The 23,318-nt window shown below is 55.8% G+C and overlaps 2 protein-coding genes across 3 annotated transcripts in view; both read right to left on the reverse strand.

Moving 5' to 3' along the window:
• Positions 1-7,376: 7,376 nt before the first annotated feature.
• LOC102382569 (complexin-4-like) lies at positions 7,377-10,244 on the reverse strand. The gene is made up of 3 exons (XM_006025766.1): positions 10,096-10,244; positions 8,341-8,428; positions 7,377-7,586 (listed from the first exon to the last, which is right to left on the reverse strand). Exons 1-3 carry the CDS (start codon positions 10,242-10,244, stop codon positions 7,377-7,379), a joined length of 447 nt encoding a protein of 148 aa, XP_006025828.1.
• A 6,116-nt stretch (positions 10,245-16,360) lies between these two features.
• MATK (megakaryocyte-associated tyrosine kinase) overlaps positions 16,361-23,318 on the reverse strand; it is a 20,173-nt gene continuing 13,215 nt past the window's right edge. For both annotated transcript variants that reach the window (XM_025206609.1, XM_006025753.2), the window contains 8 exons: positions 22,466-22,559; positions 22,132-22,197; positions 21,550-21,649; positions 20,346-20,430; positions 19,874-19,947; positions 19,174-19,369; positions 18,089-18,175; positions 16,361-17,675 (listed from right to left, as the gene is read on the reverse strand). In XM_025206609.1, coding sequence (XP_025062394.1) covers positions 17,493-17,675; positions 18,089-18,175; positions 19,174-19,369; positions 19,874-19,947; positions 20,346-20,430; positions 21,550-21,649; positions 22,132-22,197; positions 22,466-22,559 — 885 coding nt within the window. In that variant the 3' untranslated portion in view covers positions 16,361-17,492. The remainder of the gene's footprint in view (positions 17,676-18,088; positions 18,176-19,173; positions 19,370-19,873; positions 19,948-20,345; positions 20,431-21,549; positions 21,650-22,131; positions 22,198-22,465; positions 22,560-23,318) is intronic.

The following is a 23,318-nucleotide window of genomic DNA, read 5'->3' on the forward strand; positions in this document are numbered from 1 at the left end:
TGGAGGAAGATTCTGACCTGAATCACATGCACGCTTGCCTCCATCCAGAGCCGGAGATGAACCCATCTCAGGCTGCTTAGGCCTCTCGGGGTGGGGCAAGAGGAGACACTGAGAATGATTTATGGCTAGAGCACAGGGGGCTACGGGCGCCGGGACTGCCTGCGCCCCCATATGAGCAGGGGGGTGGCACTGGGCACTGCTGAGCGGGACACTCGGATCCCCTTGCTTTGTACTTCCTGGCACAGGAGGGCATTTGGGAATGAGCTACCCCAGCCCCTGATCCAAATGCATCTCAGTCATGTCTTGGGGCAGGGGAGAACAGGCCAGCAGAGCCAGATGTGCCTCTTGTCCTCTTCATGAGTAAACAGCTGGAGTTTAGCTGGGTCACGGGGCTGTGACCACATTGTCTCATTGCTTCCTCCCTGGTAGGGGCAAACTTGAACTTGGAGAAGATGTCTCCTCCCTTCTCTTTCCCAAGATCTGCTCTGGACTCGGCAGCCTGAGACCAGAGCCGGCAGATCTCTCAGTGGCATTCCCCTTCCCTATTATGGATGGATGGGGACATGGCATGGACTTGGTGCCAAGGTTATACCCTTCCTGCCACTCCTGTATGGGCCCTGTCCCTCTCCATCTCCTTGCCTCCTTCAGCATGACAGACCCAGCTACTGTAGATACAGCAATGGAGGTCTGTCATGGACAAGCCTGAAGGGCTTGGGAGATGCAATGCAGCCCAGTACCACCCCTGGGAGGTGGCACCAGTCATTACCGTTCAATGTTAATGGGAATCCTACCCCCTCCCCTGCCTGCCACGAACCAGTCCCACTGCCTGAACCTACCCAAGCACCACACACTTCACCACACACTTGGGAATCACAACTTCACCAATCCTCAGGGCAAGACTGCAGCAAAGCTGAATAAGTCCATGAGCGTCGGGAAGCAACTGAGATCTGTGGACAGGTTAGGGGAGGGTTAATGAGCTCCTTGGAATCATTAAGCGCAGTACCTGGTGTTATCCTCTTTGTTACTGCTTTAAAATAATGAATCGGATACGTGGGTATAGAGAACTTTGGGCTGGCTCTGGCTGCGTGACGAAGCTCTCTGGAAATCCCATGGAGGGGACGTACCTGCCAACACCCAGCGCAGGCTGGGTTGGCTGCGGACATTCGGCAAGCAGAACCCAGCTGACTTCAGTGTGCAGGACTGTCACTGTGTGGGGACTGCAGGTCTGCCCTAGCCTGACACAAGGGACAGCCAGTCTCAGCGCGCGGTTCCTGCTGCTGGGCGCTGTCCCCGAGTGCTGGCATCAAAATGCAGCCATCTCCAAATTCTATTTTCAGTGAGAAAATCAACCTGTGCCAGCACGAGCGTGTGTAATGTAACCTTGCAAATGTTTGCTGGTTCTCGCCTCTGCCCCCGCTTTTTGGGGGTAAGGGTTGTAGAATTGGCTCATTTTCAGGGCTCAGAGCTACCCCAGGGAAGGAGCCGCAGTGGCTGTGAGGCTGGCGGAGGGGAGAGGAAGGGAAGGAGGGGAGGGTATATGGGGCCATTCACACTGCCACCATGGAGGGAAGGACCGGGGCTCCCTTGCTGCTCAGGGCCCTAGGCATGTGCCTAGCTTACCTATCCGTTAATCCAGCCCTGCCCATTTTCACTCAAAATGATCATTTGCTCCAGAGGCTTATGTGGCAGATCCTTCCCAGAGCAGACAGAGTCTGACAACAAAGCCAGAGGCCTCCTTGCATTAGTAGATTTTGGAGCCATCTTGGGCATTATCCCCATGCTTGTCACGAGCACACTAGTGGCTGCAAGCAAATGCACTGTGGCTGGCAGAGACCACAGCTTGGCCCTGGCTAAGAGACATGTGCTGCTCCTGATGCATGGGTCTGCAGGATTCACACGCATGTACCTCTGGGAGCTGATGGGAGAATTGTCCCTCCAAGCCCCCTGGATTACACTCATGGGGATTTATTCCTCCTTAATACCAGGTAAGATCTCTAGTGAGCTGCTCATTCAGTGGCTTTCTGCCCCTGAACAGTCATTACTGCTTCATTCTGGATGCCGAGGATGACCAAAGCACCGCTAATTCTGACGTACCTGACTAAAGGACAGGGGTGCGTCAATGCCCGCACTACGTCAGGAGCAGGGAGATGCCTGTGCGTCTCTGGAGGGAGATCCTGTTCCTATCATGGGGCCACTTACGTGCTCACCGGGGGTAATACACTCACTCATGCACTTGGTTGAGTAGCTCTGAGTTGTCCTCGACCATCCACAAGGTGTAATAAGATTCTGCCCTCAGTGTCCAGAATGGAGCAGCAAGGATCCAACCATGTCTGATATGGGCATTTGAGGCTCCAGGACTTGTGCCTGGTAGATGTTGCATGTGAGGGTTGTTCACAAAGCTTTTAAGAGCAGGTTAAACAAACATTTGTCTAGGATGGCTTAGACGGGGGCGATCCTGCCTCGAGCAGGGGGCTGGACTAGATGACCGCAGGAGGTCCATTCCAGCCCTACTTGTCTATGACTCCATGACAAGGAGGGGTGGGTTAGGTTCTCCGAAGACATCCCAGTACCCAGGGAATGACTAGGTAACCCGGCCTGTCTGAGCTGTGCCTCTCAGGCAGTCTGCAGGAGCTGGCATCTCATCCCCCTTAATCCCACCCCACACTCATCATCACCAGGAGGGAGGGAAGGAGGTGTATGTGGCCTTTCCCTTAGTCCTCTTCCTCCTTGCCATTGACCACAGCAAGCCCTGCCTCTCTTCCAACAAGTCCATCAGAGCAGGAAAAAGCATCGTGTGACTCAAATCCTATTTTGCCTTTAAGGTGACAGACTTAGCTGCCATTTGCCTCAAACTTATGTTGCAAGGCTCAGGAGAGTGAGCCTGTCCCACCTCTAAGAAGCCCACATCTCTCATTCCCTTAGCAGGCAGCCCACCGCACCCTCCGGGGCTGATCCTGTTCTCCCTGCAGACATGTGGGGCCAGATTCTAGTTCACCAATTAGGTATATAAGTGGAGCGAGGTGCCTAAGTGCAGTCCTGCCCGAGTCTGTGCAAAACTGTTAATACAAAAGGCTTGGGTTTTAGGCTCTCTTCGGCCTTGAGGGATTTGACCCCACCTCTCCCACATCCACAATGCCTGGAACCTCAAATGCCCAGATCGCAATGCCCTAGGTAGGGCTGAGAGCAGCCTCTACTCCTTCTCTCAGAGCTAGGCCAGTGGGGAGCCAGAAAGAGAAGTCACGAGCCACAAGAAGAGCACGAACGGCCTGGCTCTCTGGTCAGCAAGGTAGACACTGCCTGGGGTAGAAGGAGCCCTGGGCTCTGGTGACTGATTTTACCCACTATTTAATACAAACTTCAGAAACAGCCCTGGCACCAGGGACCATGGCACAGGAGCCCCTCCCAGCTGGGGACTCTCAGGGTGCAGCAGGCCTCCGGGGGGGGTCTGTGTAACCTGCCTGAATGGCCGCATGCTCCTACAGTGTGTGTGTTCCTCTCCAGATGTGGCCTCACTACAGCTGTGGCAAATGCTCAGAAGGCAACGGGAATGGGGGGCAGCAGACATCGCGAGAGGGCTCTCTATGACCTGCCAGAATGGCATCTCTTTCTGCTTCTCCATTCTGTGGTACCAGAGTGTTATCATCTAATAGTGATAATACTCAACCTTTCTGGGTGCCTGCAGACCCCTTATCCAAGCACTTCTGTGCTTCCCAGGGAGGGAAGGATTACAGGCCTCATTTTACAGGTGGGGAAACTGAGGCACAGAGCAGAGACATGAACTGCTCAAGGCCATGCAATAAGCCAACTGCAAAGCCAGGAAGAGTCAGGGACTCCCATTTCTGAGTCTTTGCTACCAAATCATGTTTCCTAGGTGCTTTGGCTACAGCGTCTTAGGCAGCCACCAGAATTGCTGAGAGATAATAGTCGTCAAGCTTGCAGCTCCCAGAGGAGGAGGGCAAGGACTCTGTGCCAGCCACAAGCTCACGGTTTGTTACTGGCGGGAAATGTGGCAAGACTGCATGAAATGCTGGGAGGGAGAGAAGCCTAGTGGTTACTCAGAGGAAGGGCACTCTGGGCTCCAGGGCTGGAGTCTAGTCCCAGCTCTGCCTCCCACTGGCTGCATGGCCTTGGGCAGGTCACTCCACCGCATGTGCCTGGCATGTTTTCCAGCACCCTTCCCCGAGCATGTGGGCTGTAGGCAGAGGTGTAACAAGGCAGCCGGGCACCTGGGGCAGCTGCAATGCACAATGCAGTGGTGACTTCTTGCTGCCGCCTGCTGCTGGTGTGATTGTGTGGCTGTGGTGGCAGCTGCTGTTTTTTTGTCCTCCTCCCTACCTCCCCCCACAACATAGCACCTGGGGCTGCTGCCCCGCTCACCCTGCCTTAGTCACGCTACAGGTTGAAGGACTGGGCAGATGTACAAGGAGATGGTGTCCCTGCCCCCAACAGCTCAGCAGATTTTGGGAACCAGTGGGTTTACACTGGGGGAAGGAAAGGACTGCACATGGACAGACTGTTTGCTTTGATAAAAATTCACTAAACCCATATTCTCCAGCCATGGCCCCAAAGCCCGTGGCATCCAGGGGGGGCACAGCACCATCAGGACTCACTGCTGCAAAATCCTACAGTATACTTTACATGAGTTCAGCTGACTTAGTCCTCTGGGGACAAGAGATTCAGGCAGATTAGGCTTCACTAAAATAGGCAGGTATTAGTGACCTTAGCAGCCTTCAGCCTCCCCGAGCTATTTTTCTGATCTGCCCTATTTAAGCCTACAGTACCTGCTGAATGGATGTAACAAGGGAATGCACTCAAGCAAATAACCTGCAAGATGAAAACCAGTCCTTGTATAATTGTTCTAGTCTTTTCCCTTCTAAAGAAAAGGACCTTTTCACCATCCAGATCCTGAGATGAGGCTGAACTGTGGCTGTGTCAGATCTGGAGGGAGCAAACAGCCTTTCCCTTTTCAATTCAGTTGAATATTAAAAGTAGTGTAGTGGGGCCACTGATGGGAACTGGTCATCTGCAAAGGCCACCAGTGCTCAATTCCAGAGTGCCCAGGGCAGGGGGGACTGATGGAGGAGGCAATGCTGACCACAGTAGACTGGGAAGGGGGGGAAGGGGCAACATGGGTGAGGAGAAAGGGGGCATGTTTACACTAGCAGCAATAAATTGATGAGTTTATTGCTCCACAGTTTATAAACTACCCTGGGTGCATGGTTGACACATGCGCCCGGACCACAGCACATTGAGCTGGGTCACAGCAGCCCAGGCTGGCAGGAGGCCCAAGGGGTCAGCCTGCCGGCTCGGGGCTACTCCAACCGGGCTCAGCGTGCTGCAGAGGGACTGGCTCAGTGTCAGTGTCTACACGTGCGTTGCTGCGCACAAAAGATCTGCACAGCAGGGTAGGACTTGTATTTATGAGAACTGTCTTGCTGTGGAGTTTATTAGTTTCATGCGCCCTAATAGGGCTGCATGTGTAGATGTGTAGTGAATCAGTCAACTGCACAGTAAATGTCTTGTGTAGATGCTCCTGGGTAGTTTTACTTGCCCAGGCTACTGCTTAGCAGCAACAGCAACAGCTTTAGCAGCAGTCCTGTGCCCGGGCTCTGGGAGCAGATCCAGCGCCCCCCCTGCTCCCTACATATCTATGCAGGGCTGTGCTCAGTGCATATTGGTTACAATACAGGATTATGCAGGGACTGAACTGCGGTGACGTCTGGGGTGGGACACACCAGCTGCCTACACAAGCATTTGAGGCAAGGAGAAGCAGAGTCCCAGCTCTGTGTCTGATCATTTAAAGAGGGAGAATGTCACGTACTTGCCTTGGGATCTGAGAGTGAATAAGGTCTGGGTCTGAAGGGAAATAGGTTTGGAGTCGGTTTTGTAGAAACAAGCCCAGCTGGAAACAAGACCCACCTTCCAACCTGCTCTTGGTACTTTACAGTGTGGAGAGAAAACTGCCCTGTGCACCAAGTACTATCAGTTAGGGCCCTGTTAAGATCAATGACACGTTGTGAGGGCCCACACTGGCAGAGACAGCTCCTACCCCAAACAGCGTGCACAACCTATCTGCTCAAGAGAGAGCAAGGGGAAGGTGGCAGGTCTGTAGCGGCACTGGGAACGTGCCCTGCCCGCTGCACCACAAAGTCTCATGAAAGAGAAAGGTGATCATTTAAGTGTATTTTAACAAGAGAAAAATAAAAAGGGAACAATTTGCACTAGCTTCCCATTGTGCGTAGCTTTAATTAAGAATTACATGCAGCTCCATTCTGGGGCTGATTCTGGATTTTGTGCATTTCCAAATCATCACTGTGCAGGTTTGGCTAGGAAGAGAGATGAAGCAGTGGGCTAGGAATGGAGATGGACAGGCAGGGTAACACATGCTCTCTGCACAGAGGTGCGACTAGCAAGCCTGCCTCCTGCTCCTACCCCTTGCAGAAATAGGCCTCCCCAACCACCTTCACTGTTTTGCTGCAAATGCTAGAGTTACAGATTTGTGCTCACAGCCTTCCTGGGGCAATACTTGGGCAATACTGCATTCTCCCCAGCACAGGAGGCATACAATCCCAGAAAAAAGATGCCAAAATTGGCTGCGTAGGTGATGCGCTGGGCATTTCTGGTCCAGTTCTGATGCCAAGGCACTGTGTTGCTACTCGCTTGTGATCCACCGACATGGTGTGTGAAGAACGTGTCTAAATCCAGCCTTTGGGATGCAACCTTGTGGTTCTCTGTAACTCCAACTGCTGGTGGATGGGACCTTGGGCTGAGCTGTGCCAGGCTGAGTATTATCCCTCGCCTCTGGGGCTGAGGGATAGGGAAAGCTCCTGCCTTTTCTGGGAAGGAGGCACCGCAGCAGTCTGCCATCAGAGCCAAGTTTTCATGAGAGACCAGGTTAGCTGAATGCAGCTGTGTGCGTGGTGAGGGGGCTCAGGGCCATGCAGCCCCAGAGGACCAGGCAGCACTGCCCCTAGCAAACTCTGCTGCCCCAGGAAGAGATGGGGCATGGGCTGAGGGCCCTGCATGTGGCCTCAGCAGACCACTGTGTTCATGGCTAAGGGAGAAGAGAGAGCAGCCGGGGGCTGTTCTGTACTTTATATGGCACCCAGCTCCGTGGCATCTAAGACCCAGACCCTCATAGGCATTAAAGTGCCTCACATGGCCAGCAAACTCCTATTGAAACCACTGGGAGCTGGGCCCCTAAATAGCCCTTGTATCCCTGAACCTGATTGTCCAGACCTCCGAGGAACCACATCCCCCAGGGACACTCGGACCCACCTGCATGCCTGACTGAGCTGCTCTCACCTGGTGACAGAGCCCCAAACCTGAGCATGGGCTCACGTAGCAGGAAGCCAGCTGGGCAGCACTACTAGGGCTTACATCAGCACGCATTTCCCCTTCACCTCATCAAATGTACCCTGTGCTCTACTTTTCAAGGCTTCCAAATCCATCCCCTGCAGCTTCTCCAAGAAAGAGTATGACCCTTCTTCCTCCTCCTCTTCCTTCTCTTTCACCATCGCAGCCAGATCCTCAGGGAGATCCACATCTCCTCCAGCCACTTGGATCTGGGCACCATCCTGTTCACTCTGAAATGAGGAAAGAAAGCCAGTGAACCCTCTGCCCTGCCTCTAGCCCAGGGCCCCCCTGAAGTGGCAGTGGGTGCCAGGGATGCCATAGCTGCAGGTGCCATAGTCATGGAAGTGATGATTAGAAGAGAGGACAAATAGGGCTGCACAGTGGTGTGACAGTGTCATGCTTTAGGACCCTGAATGGTATGAAGAGCTATTCTGCTGACTTACCCCAGCTGTCAGAGCAGGTAGGTCTCAATAACACTGGTCGTCAGAAAAAGCAGGCCATCCCTCTGAGCCAGGAAAACCTGGAAGCAGAGATCTCAAGGGGGAAACCTTGGAGATTGGGAGAAGGGTGCGTTTGTGGGCAAGAGGTACGCTGGCTGCACCTGGTACGATGCCACGTTGCAGGCCGGGACATAATTCCCTGGATTCCAGGCGCGCAGGAGGCTGCTGCTACTTGGGGTTGCAGTAGTGTGATGCCACCAGCTGGGGTGTGCGTGTGAGACAGAGGAACATGCTGCTGCCCTCGTCAGGAAGGAGCCCCAGCCTTGGGTCTTCCCTGGAGGCTCACAGAGGTGCCAAACTAATGGCATGGCAGAGAACAGCTGTTTCCTGTCAAGGAGTGTGTCCCTGGCTCCAAGGAGCTGGAGAACTTTCCCTGCAGGGGATGGTGCAAGCACCCATCCTGGTTCTGGTGTGGCTTTGGGATAGCGCAGCCCTTGGTCGCTTGGGGCACTGCCAGGCCTCACCCTGAGCAAGCGACCCGTACCTGTGGCAGGCGGTACTTCCCCCGAAGGTGCATCCGGACAGTGGCTCTTTCTGCCTTCTTATGTGCAAAGGCTTTGTCCCGCTGTATCCTGCAGGAAGGAACAAGAAATAGCCGGAGTGACCCTCTACCCAGCGGCAGACCCATTCACCTAGCAACATCCCCAGGGCCCAAGGGAGCCCAGCACTGCTGGCTGTAAGGTCCAGGATGCCTCAGATCAGATCCCCGAAGACTTGAGGCTGCCCAGGCAGTGGCTGCTCGCAAATACCTTGCCTGAAAGTATCGGATAATCTGCCAAGTTAGCAAGCGTGCCCTCCAGTGACCACACCTTACACTGCACACACTCATTTATCCCACACAGATGCCCGCAGGGCAGGCGTACTCAGAGCAGAACAGAGAGCCCAGCCCAAACTCTCAGTGCTTTAGATAGACACAAGCTTCTGCAGAGCTGGAATGAAGGCCACAATCCAGACATACGTTGCTTTGTTAGCAACAGGTAACAATTCAATGTTGCATGTGGATGCAGTCCTGCTGTACCGCTGCCTAGGGTTAGGCATGGCTCAAATTTTGGCATGAAGATGGACTGACAGGATGATTGCACATGGCACTGTGCACCAGGACCCCCAGTGCCAACAGCCAGTGAACTAGTGAAGCATTTAGTTGGGCAGTCTCCAAGCACCGTAAGTGTCCTGCTCCTTGGCCCCATCCTGATACTTTCATCTGAAGCTCTCAGGGAGCTTCCTCAGCCCTGAAGGCTGCTGCTTTCTAAAGTGGGGTTTAATTCCAGTGGCTCCAGGCCACCCACAGCAATCTTGGGTGCTGAGCACTTCCAAGAATTGGGCTTCACCCCCTGTCAAGTTGGGTGCCCAAAATCAGGGGCCACTTTTGTAAACGTAGCTCTGAGAAGCATGCTCCTCAACACCTGTATGTCAGCTCACAGCTGTCGCAGCAGGGCTGGCTGGGGTCCCCGAGTGCTAGTGAGTCAAATGTTGCATGTGATACATCATTCTGGATTCACATGGGATGGCTGGGAGCATAGCAGCAGTCCAGCAACCCACAGCAATGCCACCTCGTAGCCCAGGGCAGGAAGTCAAGAGCTAGAGCACCCCTGCTGAGCCCTCAGTGCTCATTGGAAATGTCCCTTTCCTGAGCCACCTGTAATTGCAAGCCTTGCTCTCAATGGGCCTGTGTCTGTCCTTACCCGGCAGGGATCCTGGCTGGCTGGCCTTCAAGGAGGCCGTACCTCATCCCTACAGACTGAGAGCCAGGCCCTTGGCGAGCAGCCTGATGGAGGGGCTTTTGTGTCTCTGCCAAGCCTCTCCCTGCCCAAGCACTCTTTAGGCTTTGCTCCTCTTGCCTCCTCACTCCCTGTGCTTCTCTTACTTTCTCCCATGTTGCCTTCCCACCACCTCCCCTATCCTCTTGGCTCCTGAGCCTTGATGTCCCACCTGGGGCTTTCCCCCTGGCCAGCTCCTCAGACTGGGCTGGAGAAGCCCCTGCTTCTCAGCAGGTCAGGACCTCCGTCCAAGGAAAGCTTGTGGAGGAGCACCCACTACAGCCCCTTCCCTTCACCCATGGGGCTCTGGTGACCCAGCTGGCCTCTGCCTCGGCTTGGTGCATCGTCCATGCCCAGAGCAGCTGGGTGCGCCCTCCCACTCCCTTCCTTCCTTCCTCGGGGCTGAGACCGAGCTGGTGGCTGGCAGCCCGTGGGCGCAGAGGGACCCAGGTGGCAGAGGGCCACAGAGGGCAGAGTCTTACTTCTCCTCCAGCAGCTGCCGCTGGTATTCCTCAAACTCCTCGTGGGACATGCCGTTGGGCAGCTCTGCCTTCTTCCCATCCTTGGGTTCCTCCTGCTCCTCACCTCCGCCCCTGAAGCTTTTCATGGCTGTCGTGAAAAAGGAAGCCATGCTGGATCCTGGCGGCACAGAGCCCGCAGAGCGCTTGTGTCTGACAAGCACTGGGGCCAAGAGCTGCCAGGTCCCCCTCCCTGGGGAGGGGCCGTCTGTGCTGCAAGGTCAGGAGGACTCTCTGTGTCACGGGGACTCACGGGGATAAGAGCGGGATTAAGGTATTAGGAGGGGAAGCTAAAGCCTCCTGGGTGGAGGGACCTTGTCACTCTTCTCCCCACTCCCAAGGGTGGCCCTGGGATCTCTCGTGTGCCCCCCAGGTGAGTAGCCATGTGGGACTGAAGCCTGGGGGAGGGTCTTAGTTCAGGTCCTGGCTGGTGCAGATGCCTTGGGGATGGGGCTTCTGTGCAATGAGCAAGCAGCCCTGACCCCAGAGGGACTGAGGGAGCATGCCTCCCATGTCTGCAGTGCCAGGGAGACAGGGCCAGGGCAGTGCCACCAGGTGGGGGCACCCAGAGGTGGGTTTGAGAGGAGTCAGAGTAGAGCAACGGCTGTGGCCAGAGGGTGAATGGTTGGAAAAAGCCAAGGGTTGGTATATGTGATCCAAGGGGACCAGTGCTTAGTAACTGAGAGTCGCCGAGGCCTTGGCTGCACTGGTTTTGCCAAGCCAAACCAGTCCACAGCTCTGCCTCTGGCGAGTCAGCGTGATCATGTTGAGGAGCCCTTGATAGGGCTACCCAGCTGAAGTATGGCTCAGACAGACCTGGGGACCAGGCTGCCAGCTCTGACAGGCCACAATCCCTGGCAGAGAGGATCCAGGGTGGGGAGAGAGCTGGGAGGTGGCTGCATGGACAAAAAGGGTGAACTGAGTTTAGCAGTGTAGTTTCCACGAGAAGGTCCATCTCTCCCTCCACCCCCTCCAGCCCGGGGTTGAAACGCACAGGCGGCCGGACAGCCGTGGGGCTCTGGGCCCATCAGTGGAGCTCTGCAGCTGCACAGGAATCACCCCAAGAAGAGAAGGCAGGTCATACCCTGTCTTCCAAGCTGGCCTTCACTTCCATGCTAGTTCCCCCTCCCCACCACTGTGTCCTGCAGGGGCACTGGCCTCAGCCCTTTTTGGCATCCTTCAGCCTCTTCAAGTTGGCTGGGATCCCCATGCCCCAGTCCCTCACTCCTTTGGGCAGGCTGATAGCTTAAAAGCCTTCCCAAGCACCATGCCAGGAGGAGCTGTGGCTGGGAGAATGCTGTGGGGTTACTGATGTGCTAGGACCCTGCACAGACCCAAGAGGATTAGGCAGCAAAACTTAATCAAGGTTTGCAAGTCTGGAAGGGACTGGTGTGGGCCCAGCCCTCCCACGTCCACACACAGACCCTGCCCCCCACTGCGTTAATCTGCACTCCACCGAGGCAGCGAGATTGTCTGCAAGCCAGCGTGACAGTAAGGTTTCATCCCCGGGCAGGATGGGCTGTGGCTGATATGCCCAGGGTAGATGCCAACCGCTTGTAATCTATATTACAACTTCCCACACAGATTCTGATTAAAGTGTAATCCCTGCACCAGGCAGAGCATGGGGAAGGGACAGGCTCAGATCCAGGGCTAAGAGGCAGAGAGGTGGCGTGGTGCATTTTGGAGGGGGTGGTGTGCTCGGGAAAAAGCCCCAAGGGCTCACCCACCTCCCTTCTGATTTTGCAGCCCGGTCCGCTCCATTTCCATGTTAGCAGGGCTGACCCCACTCCCGTCAGGGATAGGTCTAATTTCAGCTAGAAGCTTAAGGATGCTGTTGAACTAATTTATTTGATTTAATCAGAGAAGCTCAATCCCTGGCGGGTCAGCTGCTGGGGCAGTGTGCTTTGTCTCTCTCTGAGGCCAAGAAGTCACAGGGGCAGAGGGAGGCAGGCGCACTGGGTACCTTGTGGGCCAAGTGGGATTTTGAGTTACCCTGGGAGGTAGGACTGCCTTTGACTCTTCCTGGCACTGTCTCTTTTATTCTTCCCCTCCTGCTGCTGCTGCTGCTGCCTACACAGGGGAGGTTCATCCAGAAAACAGGAGCTGTTCCCGAGGAGGAAGACCCCTGCTCCCCACACAAATCTTCCCCCAAAACTTGGCTGGGGGCACTCCTAGCAAAGCAGCAGTAGGTCCTAGCAGGATGGACAGGCCCCAGGGACCCTCCAGGGACCCATGAGAGACCACCCAGCCTGAACGGACCTGGCTGTACCTGGGTGGGGCTCCCTAATACAGCTCAGGTCTCTGGCATCACCGCCTGCCAATCTGAACAGGGATGGGCAGTGCCAAGGCCTAGGGCTCTGCCATGGGTCAGTTTGGGTCTAAGCCCCTGTATGGCCCAGTGTCACTGGGGTGGGCCAGGCCAAAGTGCTGCCTAGGGCCTCTGGGGTGGAGGCAATGAGGAGGATGCTGGAGCTACAGAAACAGAACCGGAGATGGGAATGGGAGTGCGGGGAGAGCAGAAATTCAGATGCCTGCCCATGCTCAAGGGACCTGCCTTTAAGTCCTTGCTCCATCACTGGCCTCTTGGGTGCCCCTGAGAAAGTCTGCTGGCCTCCCTGGGCCTCGTATCTCAGCTGGTACAAGGGGCTGCCCCTTTGTCCTGCCCCTGGGGATTGTGAGAGTCAATGAATCCCAGACTGGGAGGGCTAGGAATGGGCCAGCTAGTTGCTTGGATGGGTTTCCACAGTAGCCCCTGCGGGGCCTGGAGCCTCCTCAAACCGGGCTGATGCTGTGGTCCTGGTTGTACAAAGTGCTGCCATCTGTTCTAGTCAATGGGTACAAGGGCCGGTGTGCTGGACAGAGCAGCTGTAGCAGGGAGCAAATGTTTGCCCCTGTGCAAGGGCTTGTGCCCCACTGAAACCGCATGGAGTGCAATGGCCCGCACACCCACCCTCAGGTCAGCTCTTGTGAGGAGTGCGAGCACGTGAGGAGTGCTCCCTGGACTGCTGTATCAGGGCAGCACCCAAAGGACCTGTCTGGATGGGCTGCTGCCGAGTGTGTGTTTTGACAGCTGTCAGGGCCAGTGCACTGGGGCTTGGACCAGGACCTCCACAGCTCGAAGCTGCAGCTGGAGCTAGGACAAAGCTCTGCAGTTACAAAGCTGTAACCCCACTGCCTTCCCCATTTGAGGGACTTGGTGAAGAGGCAGCAGGTAGCACATAGTCTGGAGGGCTGTGCTGGTACCAGTGCTGCTGGGTTCACAAGATCAACATCCTGATTAAAACAAAAGAGGCATGAAGTTCACAGGGCTCTTTGCTCCAACATGGCAAGGACAGGGGTTGGGCAAAGAAGGCTGCATCTTCAGTGCTGACCACCTCTCACTCTAGCTGACACCAGCTCCTCTGACAAGGAGACCTAAAGGGCCTTGTGTTAATTATGCTAAGGAGGGCAGGGTGTCTGAGCTGGGCAGGGAGGGGGTTCCTAAGCACCCCCAGGACACAGAGATGCAAACATTTCACCAGGAGTTTTGGGCATCCGACCCTGGATGGCTGAGAAGTGAGAGCAGCGGGGAGGTCAAATGGACAAAACCTCACCCGAGCATCAGTCTGCAGGAGTGTGTGTAGTATGAGTGAGCATCAGGGAGAGTGGTGAGATGGTGTGAGTGTGAGCAGAAGAAAGTGTGTCCAGAGGGGCATGCTGCTGTGTAAGTGTGTGTGAGGTCACATGTGAGCCAGTATGAGTGGTTGTTGGTGTCGAGGATGTAAGTGTGTTATTGTGAGTCCAAGCAGATGAAGGACGTGGGGGTGAGTGTGCACATTCCTGTTTGCATTTCTGTGACTGCTGAAAGGCGCCTGCCCTAGACACCTCTTCATCTTGGGACTCAGTGCAGTAGAAGAGATGGTCCAGGGAAGCTGTGGACTCTCCATCACTGGAGCTGTTGAAGAAGAGGTTGGACAGGCACAGGTCAGAGATGACCTAGGCATAGTTGTGGCTACGTTCTACTATGGGTATTGCCCATGCTTCTGCGCTTCGGTGGTTGCTATATGGGGCCGGGAAGGATTTTTTCCCCCTCCTGCTGCTACGTGTGTCAGGGTTTACTTTTTTTTTTTGGTGGCAGCCAAGGCTGAGGATTATGACTGGGGTGCACCAGTGCTCCTGCTGGGACTGAGACCTGGAGATTCCTGGCTGGAAGATTTCTCCTCTGCTCAGGATCACACCATATTTGGGGTCAGGAAGGAATTTTACCCCATGGTCAGATTAGTATGGGCTGTGGATGTTTTGCCTTCCTCTGTAGCAGGGGGCATGGCCCTCTTCCTTGGATCTCTCAAGAATATTTTAACAATGCTTGCAGCAGCAGGACATTAGCCACTGTTGTCCCCCTGATCCATCTGTGGCATGTTAGTGCATTATGTCTTGTGGTTGTATCAGGGTTGGCTGTGTAGGCCTACTAGTAGGTCAGTTTATGGATTTGCATAGGATGGTTTGGATGGGGAGGGGGTGTTGACTAGACGAGGTCCCTTCCAGCCTTACTTCTCTACGATTCTATGATGTCCTCGCACAACCCTTCGGTTGGGGTCAGTGAGAAGACCTGCTAGGTTGGAAGACAAGGGTGTGGTAGAGAATGTGGAGGTACATACAGACATTTGGGGAGGTTAGATCGCATTAAAAATGGCCACCTCACCTAATTTAGTTTGCCTTGGTGTGGGGCTTACACTGGATCCCTAGTTAGATCGATCTAAGTGCGAACTGTACAGAAGTTCAGGAAGTTTAGATCAGTCTAAAAATGGCTGACCCAATCTAAGTTAACTGTACCTTGGAGGTAGTCTAACTTAGATCAAGTCCGGCGAGACCAATCTAAATGGACTTCTGTACATTTCCCAGTGCAGCCCCAGGGCTGGGAAAGCTGAGCCATGGGCTCCAGACCTGGGGCTGCACTTTTCCTACCCTGGCACTAAGCTATTTTTAGCCCCCTGGTTGCTTGCCTCACCCCAAGACAGACAATACCCCCTACCCCGCAGCAGACTAGCCAGCCCCCCTGGGCCTGCAAAATCCTCCATCCCACAAGCTGCTGCCAGTGCCAGTTTTACCAGAATTAGCCAATGCTGGGAACCAAGGAACTAAGACAGGGTTGGGGAAGTACAGATGGGATCAGGAAGGGGTTGGTTTGCTGGGAGGGCTGTTCATCTGGCGGTGGGGCTAAAAATAGCCACCGGGCCCAGAGGGGCAGAGATCCCCCCCAGACCCTCCTAGTCCCTCCAGTCCCTGCTTGCCACACAATCTGCTTGCCATCCCAACTTACCTTAGTTCAGGTGGCCATTTTTAACTCACCCTAATCTCCCTGAATGTCTGTATGTACACAGAGGTGTTGGGCAGGTCAGGACAGGCAGGAAGACTGTTTGCATGGCAGGCAGAGCAGGGCTGTGCGGGGGCTCAGAACCAAGAGTCAGAATCAAGGGCGCCAAATGCAGCCAGCTATATGCAACCTTGGGCCTGGTGCTGTTCCAGCCGGCCGATGGGGAAGGTGGGGTCTCCCCTGGGATTTCTTCTCCATGCTCCATGCCTTGAGAGGGGCGCTAGGAACATGACCATGCTCCGAGCATGTGTGCATACAAGTGCAAAGGTTTGCATGAGAAAGTCCATGCACCTGGATGCCAGAGCGTGTATATGAATATATATCCCAGGTTTGCAAGTATAGTTGTACATAGGCATGTTCATATGCCTGTATACATATGTGGCAGGTATGTGCATGTGCATGTTCCCTTAGGCATGCATGTCTAGGTGTCCAGGCCTTGGTACTAACAGCCTTAGCAATCCATTACTTTGTGGTCTAATTAAAATGAGTGTCATGGGGTGATTTGGCCTTTTTAAGTGCCCCGAGCTTAGTCCCACCTGTGACAATTAGCTGCCTCCAGGTGAGGGGTGGGGGGAGGCAGATGCCTGGGATCATGTGACAGCCTGTCAGTCACCTGTTCTTTGGATACAAAGCGGACAAGTAGCCCAGGTGTGAAGGGGGTGTTGGCCAAAACGGCCTATAACGAGGGGCAGAAGGAAACACTGAGCAGCAAGACCCAAAGGTAAGGAAAGAAATCCTCAGACTGTCCCTGGACTGGGGAAACTGGTGGTGTCTGGCTTATCGGACTGACTGCAGGTTTGAGAGCCCAGGTAGGAGATACTGAGGCACCAGCAGGGACTAAGTGCAGATGAAGAGCTCAATGTGGACTGAGACCTGTAGTATTCTCTGCATTTACTGTCAATGTTTAAAACCATAAAACACCAAGAAAACGCTTGGAAACACACATCAGTCGGGGCATGTTGACACCCAGGTCTCGGGCTGATCACCAGGGAGCAGCAGTTCCTCTCCAGTGAGGACCCTGCACCCAGGTCCACTCCCGCACCCCTGGAAGGCCAGGCCTGAGCCCCGTCCCAGCCCTACGCTGCCTGAAAGTATTGCAGCTCCTAGCTGTGAAAACACCCGCACAAGGGTGGGGAAGTGGGACTGGCAGGTGGGCAGATACCCAGCCCCCTTTCCTGTGCCCTGTCCAGGGCAGGGGGATTGCTAACAGCCCCCCCTGGGGAAGGACAGGGACCGTAACTGGTCTTTTCCATCTTCAGATGCCAGGCTTTAGCCAATCTAGTCTAGAATGGCTGCAGCGGTACGGAGAGAGCTGGTTTGGGCTCTGGAATAGCTCTCCTTGTTCTCCCCCATACATGCCAGGCCTTGCGACAAGAGGCCTCATGTGAGAAGCCCCCTGCCCTCGGGGTGAGGGGAGCTACAGCACTGGGTGCTGCTGGCATGAGTACTGGCCACAAAGGTGCACTGCTGGCTCCGAGCAACGGCTGCCGCTGTTCCTGCTGCCCAGGAGCTGGAGGTGGCAATCAGAGGGTTCCTGGCCTCCCCGCTGTCCCTGTGACAACCCCTGCCCCTCTGACAGCCACAAACCAGTGAGCCAGAAATCAGGGTGCGACTAAGACTTGGCACCATGATCCCAGCCCATGCCCCTTGCAAGCTTGCACCATATACTCTCACCCCCCAGCCAGTGTGGGTGTGCATTGGCAGCCTGCGCACATGCTTGCTGGCGCTGCATCCAAATGAGTCTTTCAGCCTTGTGTGGGGACTTGGAGGGACATTGTCATCTCGCTGGGTGTGTCAGACCCAAGGAGGAGGGGGAAGAGGAGGAGCTCTGATGTGGGCGCCCCAACCTCGCCATCACTGCCAGCTGAGACAGCCACCAGAACCCGCAGGGCCAGTCCCGGCGCCAAGGGAGTCCCGTGCACTGTGCTTTGGTCCCTGGCGAGGGCAGAGGCGGCGTGCAGCTCCCCTGCCCAGTGCTGGTGTGGGCAGGGAGCAGGAGCCGGCAGGGCTAAGTGCTGTCTGTATGCGTCAGTGCCTTCTGCAGCTTTTCAGTGAGCTTCTTGAAGGAAGGCCGCTTCCCTGGCTCCAGCTCCCAGCAGTTCTTCATTAGGTTGTAGATGGAGGGTGGGCAGCCATCAGGGGCCCCCATCTGGTACCCCTTCTGCACCATGTCACTCACTTCTTTCAGGGCCTGTGGAGGGGAGAGAGAGCTAGACCAGCTTTGAAAACTTCTGCTCCCTTCCTGCCTTCTCACTATAGCCTTCCTGCCCACAAAGAAACAACAAGGTCCACCTCCTCACCCACTGGGGCTCTGCTTTTCACCACAGTCCTGCCACAGCCCCTCCATCCACGTGATCAACCCATCACTCCCTGTCATCGAGTCACTCCTGCACCACTGCCCCCATGGCACGACCATCCCCGCAGGCAGAGCACCTACCCCACGTGGTGCTGCCCAAGCAGCAGCCTTGGCTCCCCCCATGCTCAGGTGCTTGGCACTGCAAGACCCAGTGTCTTTGTTTGACCCAAGCCATGGGTCATCCAGGTGCTCAACTACTAAGAAGGACCTTTAGCCAGCAAGGCCAGCCCGCAGGGAAAGGCACTCACCATCTTGGGATAAGGCGCCCGGCCGTAGGAGAACACTTCCCAGAGGAGGATCCCATAGCTCCAGACGTCCGATTTGGTTGAGAATTTCTAGGCCAGAACAAGAAAGGGGAAGCTGCAGCAGCGAGTCACAAAGCCACATGACACAGGCTACCAGGGCCTGTGTCTTTTTCTCCCCTTGCTGAAGGGCCTAGGCCAAGGGTCTGCAACCTACAGCCCACGGGCTGGATCCAGCCCCTGGAGCCACTGGATATGGCACACAGAGGTGGTGTGTCAGTGCTGGGCACTCCCCCCATGCTCTGTGGTGGCAGGGAGCTTACTATGGGGCAGCAGGGAGAAGTACCCGTGGCAGCCGGGTCTTAGTGCCAGGCCTTTTGGACGTGAGCGGGGTCATTCCAGACCGTGGCTGGGAAAGGTTGCTGACTGGTGGCTAAAGCACATTCCTGGGTCCTCCCTGGGACTGCAATATGGGGGACCAATCTGGCCCTTTCCAAGGCATGTCTAGCCCTGGCTCCTGCTGTAACCTTACTGCGCCTCTAACAAGCCAATGACACGACGGGGTCCAGATGGAGTCAGTGCCCACACCTGTGGCTGATGCTGGGTCAGCAGCTACAGCAGCTAGATGTGTCACACTGCCAAACACCCGCCCTGGCTCCTGGGTGTCTTCATGTACCTGGTTTGGCAGCACCCCCTTTCCCCCACCTCCCCATGTGCTAGGATATCCCAGAAGGCATTGCACCATAGGTGCCGCTATATGTGCACGTCCCATGGGTGTTCCACCCTCTCCAAAGGCATCATGGGATTACTGCCTGGGGATTGGGGTGCTTTCACAATGCTCGGAGACAAACATAGTGCGGGGGGCAGAGGGGCACACAACACAGGGTGACACGGGACTGGACTGGGGGCAAAGCTGCTGTGTGGGCACAGACCCACAAAGCTGCTGTAGCTGGTCACAACCGGGTGACAAATCTTGGCTGGAGTTGCCAAGGGGGCAGGACCTGAAGGGGTGGAGGCTGGGAGCCCTCTGAAGGGAAGAAGAGAGGGGCTGGTTGGGGATGCCCCTGCCAGTCTCCCTCTCACTCACTCACGTTGTGTTTCAGGGCCTCCGGAGCTGTCCACTTCACCGGCAGCCTCGTGGTGTCCACGCCTTTTGGATCAACATTGGCCAAGCCGAAGTCACTCACTTTGGCCACATTCTCCTCCGAGATCAGGATGTTGCGTGCAGCAAGGTCCCTGTGCACCAGCTTCTTGGACTCAAGATAGTCCATCCCCTGCGAGACATCCCTGTGTAGCACAACAGCATTAGTCAGGTTGGGGGGAAACAGGGATCAGACGTACTCAGCACCTGTGTGCCGCAACCAACCCCACCTTGGAGCCACGGGCACTGCAGTTAACCCCATCCAAATGGGACAACACTGTCGAGCTGGAATGGGCCGGCCATCCCCTCACACCCAGAACAGCAAACAGCCCTAGCCTCAGACCTGCAGTGCCTCTTGTCTCTGGCTTTAGCCATCCTGAGGTGAGAGCAGGGCAGAGATCAGGGTTCCCAGGGGCTAGGCCCAGCTCTTCCACTGCTTGCAGTGCAACCCTAGGCACGTCACTGTCTCTTTGGGAAAAAGGGATAAAGACAGAGACTTTCCCCGGCGTGAAGCCGGGATGTCTGGACTGCACGTGGAGGAAAGAGGTGATGGGAGACGGTCAAGTGTGAGGATGGTAGAAGGAGAGGGCTTGTCCTGACCATGAGAACAGCATTATCTCCACCCTGTCACATCCGGGAGCAGAACTCACAGGGCAAACTGGATGAGTTGCTTAACTTGGACGACCAATCTGCCTCGCGAGCGCAGGTAGTTGACCAGGTTCCCCTGCCGGAGGGAGAAGGAGACTCATCAGAAACCACAGGCAGCTGGGCAGGGTTCTGCATTGGTGGCCCTGGTGACCCCAAGCCCTCTGATGACCCACCAGCCAGGCCTTCACCCACCCATACACTGCCTCCTTGATCTTTTTGCATCACAACCTGTGTGAATGGCCTCTGTGGCTGGCTCAGACCCCAGAACTATTCCCTCTTAAATAAGAACCTGCTGTCTTATTCCACCCCAGGGACCTGGTATGAACAATTCCCAGTCTCCGGTGACCCAGGGCAGGCACTACAGGCCACAACCACTACCCTGAGCTTGGAGAAGGGAAGCAGTGACCAGGAGTCATTGTCCCTTACTGTGACTTGCCTTGCTTTGGGCATTAGCCAGACCCAGGAAGTGCTCACCTTGCTCATGAACTCCATGACAATGTAGAGGCCGTTGTGCAAGATCACACCTAGCAGGCACACCAGGTTTTTGTGCCGGACTTTCCTAGAGACAGAACAATGTTAAGGGAACGCCCTGCATCTGGGCGTGTTGCAGTAACTGCATGCAGCATGTGTGTGGAGAAGAGTGGATGGCAGCTGGAGTGTCTCCAGGGAACCTGCACACACATGCACACCCACAAAGGCTCAGGGTACATACGCATGCACACATGCAGCTCTGCACCTGTGAGAGAGGGGGCCGATCTAGCTATCCGCAGGGCACATGCACATACCTGCATGCAGGCCCATGGCAAAAACCTCTGTGCCTCTCTAAGAGGGAGAGACAGCACACATGTAGCCTCTCACTTGTGTGAGGGAGAGAGCCCAGAGAGCTCACACAGTGAACCCTGCACCTGCCCAGGGGGCTGTGTGGTGGCTGTGAAAAGCTTTCATGCACACAGGGCCTGGGCTGCAACCCTGGTTTTTGTGGGATAATTATTTTTGCAGAAAGAAAACACATGCAAGACAGTGAAGTCAGAGGACAGCTGAAGCCCACAAGCCTCCCCCCTGGTCCTTTAAATGGAAAGGCACAGCAAGAGTGCTTGGCACAAGTGCACACAGCTGGAATTACCCCGTCCGCCTCCCACCTCTACTGTTGTCTGCGGAGCGGGGGACTCCAGGGAAGGACCGGCTGTGCGACACTCCTCCGGCTAGGCAGGGTAGATCTGCACCTTATAAACTAACTAAATCAGAAATGCTTTTGCAAGCAGCACCTGACTTCATGAGATGCTGTGAAACCTGCCTTCTGCCTAAGGGACTTCTAACATGGTGAACTACCCCTCTCTTCTCTCCAGCTAACCGCAGGGAGCCACTCTTGTGCCACAGAGCCGGGGGGGAGGAAGGAGCAGAGCAGGGTTTGAGCCCTGGTGGTTGGGCCAGGCTCTGGAGGAGAGGACACAGCAGGGCAGTCTGGGGCGCACTGTGTTGCACACCCAGAATCTCGCACACACTCAAACACGCTCACAACCTCCCAGTCTCACGCACTGCCCCAAATGCTCACATACACCCAGCAGCCTTCCTGCAGGTTGACATTTATCTCCCAAATGCTTGCGTCTCCATCCTGGAGTGCGGGGACCCCGGAGGGCTGACTTGGGGGCAGGCTGCCCCCGCCTCACCGCTCACTTACGTCATGGCAGCGGTTTCAGAGAGGAAGGCCTGAGCAGTGACATCGCACTTGATGTTCTTCAGAGCCACTTTCTGCCCCATGTATTCTCCTTGCAGCACGTCTGTGTGGGCGAGCGTGGGGAGAGAGGGAGAACACTGTCAGCTCCTGGGGAAAGCACGTCCAGACTGAGCTGGCAGCTTGAGGCCAGGGGTGGGAAGGGTGAGCTCTGAACTGAGCTTGCAAAGCCGTGTGTGCCGGAGGAGGAAGAGAGGTGTAAAGAATGAGCCCACTCAGCCACTAGCCATTGGAGCTGGAATCAGCCACTAGCACGTATCTCCTTGGGGTCTGGTGTCCACAGGACCCAGATCACCATGGCATATCACTGCCCCATCCATCCAAGCATCATGGTAAACTATGGGACCTGAGCTCCCCGTTCAGCCAGCCCGACAGGGCTCCACCAGCACATATGGGCTCTCGCTGCCCAGGCTGACTCAGGCTCCAGGGCTGCCACCTGGCTCCCGTCCGCAGGATAAATCATGCGCCGGGTGGGCAGGTCCTCCATGGCCTCAGCACCACGCACTCACAGCTGTCCCAAACACTCACCTCCAAACTCGCCTTTCCCTATCTGGTGGCCAACCGTCAGGTGCTGCAGCTTCAGTAACCAGCCGGCTGGGCTCAGCAGGGGAGACAAAGCAGACCAGTTACTAGGGCAGTGCAAGGCTCTCCGCTCCCTGCCTCACACCGCTCTGGCCTCTCGGTGAGCTTGACCCACTTCTGGCCCACGCGGCTTAGGCAGCTAGAGAACCAGCTCTGTGCTTCGAAGACCTCTGGACCTGGGGGGTTTCCTTTCTCCCCACAAGTACTGTTTCTTCAGAGCAGCACGTCCCCCTGCCTACCCCCACCTCTCTCTGGCATTTCCATGCTGACCCCTCTTTACCTTTGGCCAGCTCCTCCTCAGCAGACTTTGTCCCTGGTTTTGGTTTAGGTTTCACCAGCTTGGTGCAAAGTGCTCCCTGCTCCTTCGTATAGTGCTGCAGACAGACAGACCAGGTGAGTCAGGCGGTCTGCCCAGGGGGGTCCTGACACCCAGCATCACAGGGTCAGGCTTGTGCCACCAGGAGCAGCTGCTGGGACGGGAGGGGAAGCGGCAGTGCAGCAGGTTCATCTCACCCCCCTGTGCTGATGGGGCTGGTGGGGCTGGTTGTAGCTGAGTGCTCAGAGGGAGGTGGGGTAGCAGCACCCAGGAGCAAGGGGATCTGGGCACTGCCTGCTGCTACCTGCAGGGGCCGGCGAGAAATTGCATGCGACTGTCTGTGGAGTGGTCCCAAATCCCAATTCAAGGTTAATGGTGCTAGTGACAGTCAAAGGAGCTGGGAGGAGCATCTGGGTAACTGGCCAGCAAGCGGCACTTATCCCCGGGAATGCACTACCAGCTCCTAGCCCCAGGGAGAGTGCCCAGGTCTCTCCCAACCCAGGGCAGGAAGCGTGGCCTAGCAGGTAGAGCACCAGTTGGAGAAGCAGGAGCCCTAGACTTATCTCACCCTTGCCACAGACTCCCTGTCTGCTCTTAAACAAGTCATTTAATCCACCCTGTGCCTCAAGTGCCAATCTGTAACATGTGGGTGATGCCCCTGACCTGAGATGTCCAGCCCCAGCTGTGGGGTGCCCAGGCACCACGATGACCAGGGGCAGAGGTGGAACTGACTGCTCCTGGAGACCCATCTCCCATTTGTCTGCGTGGACGGGCTCTGTGGTGGGGGCATAGGGTCAGCAGTCAGAGCTGCTGGGGG

Source organism: Alligator sinensis, unplaced genomic scaffold (assembly GCF_000455745.1).
Source record: "Alligator sinensis unplaced genomic scaffold, ASM45574v1 scaffold103_2, whole genome shotgun sequence".
In the NCBI taxonomy this organism is placed as follows: Eukaryota; Metazoa; Chordata; order Crocodylia; family Alligatoridae; genus Alligator; species Alligator sinensis.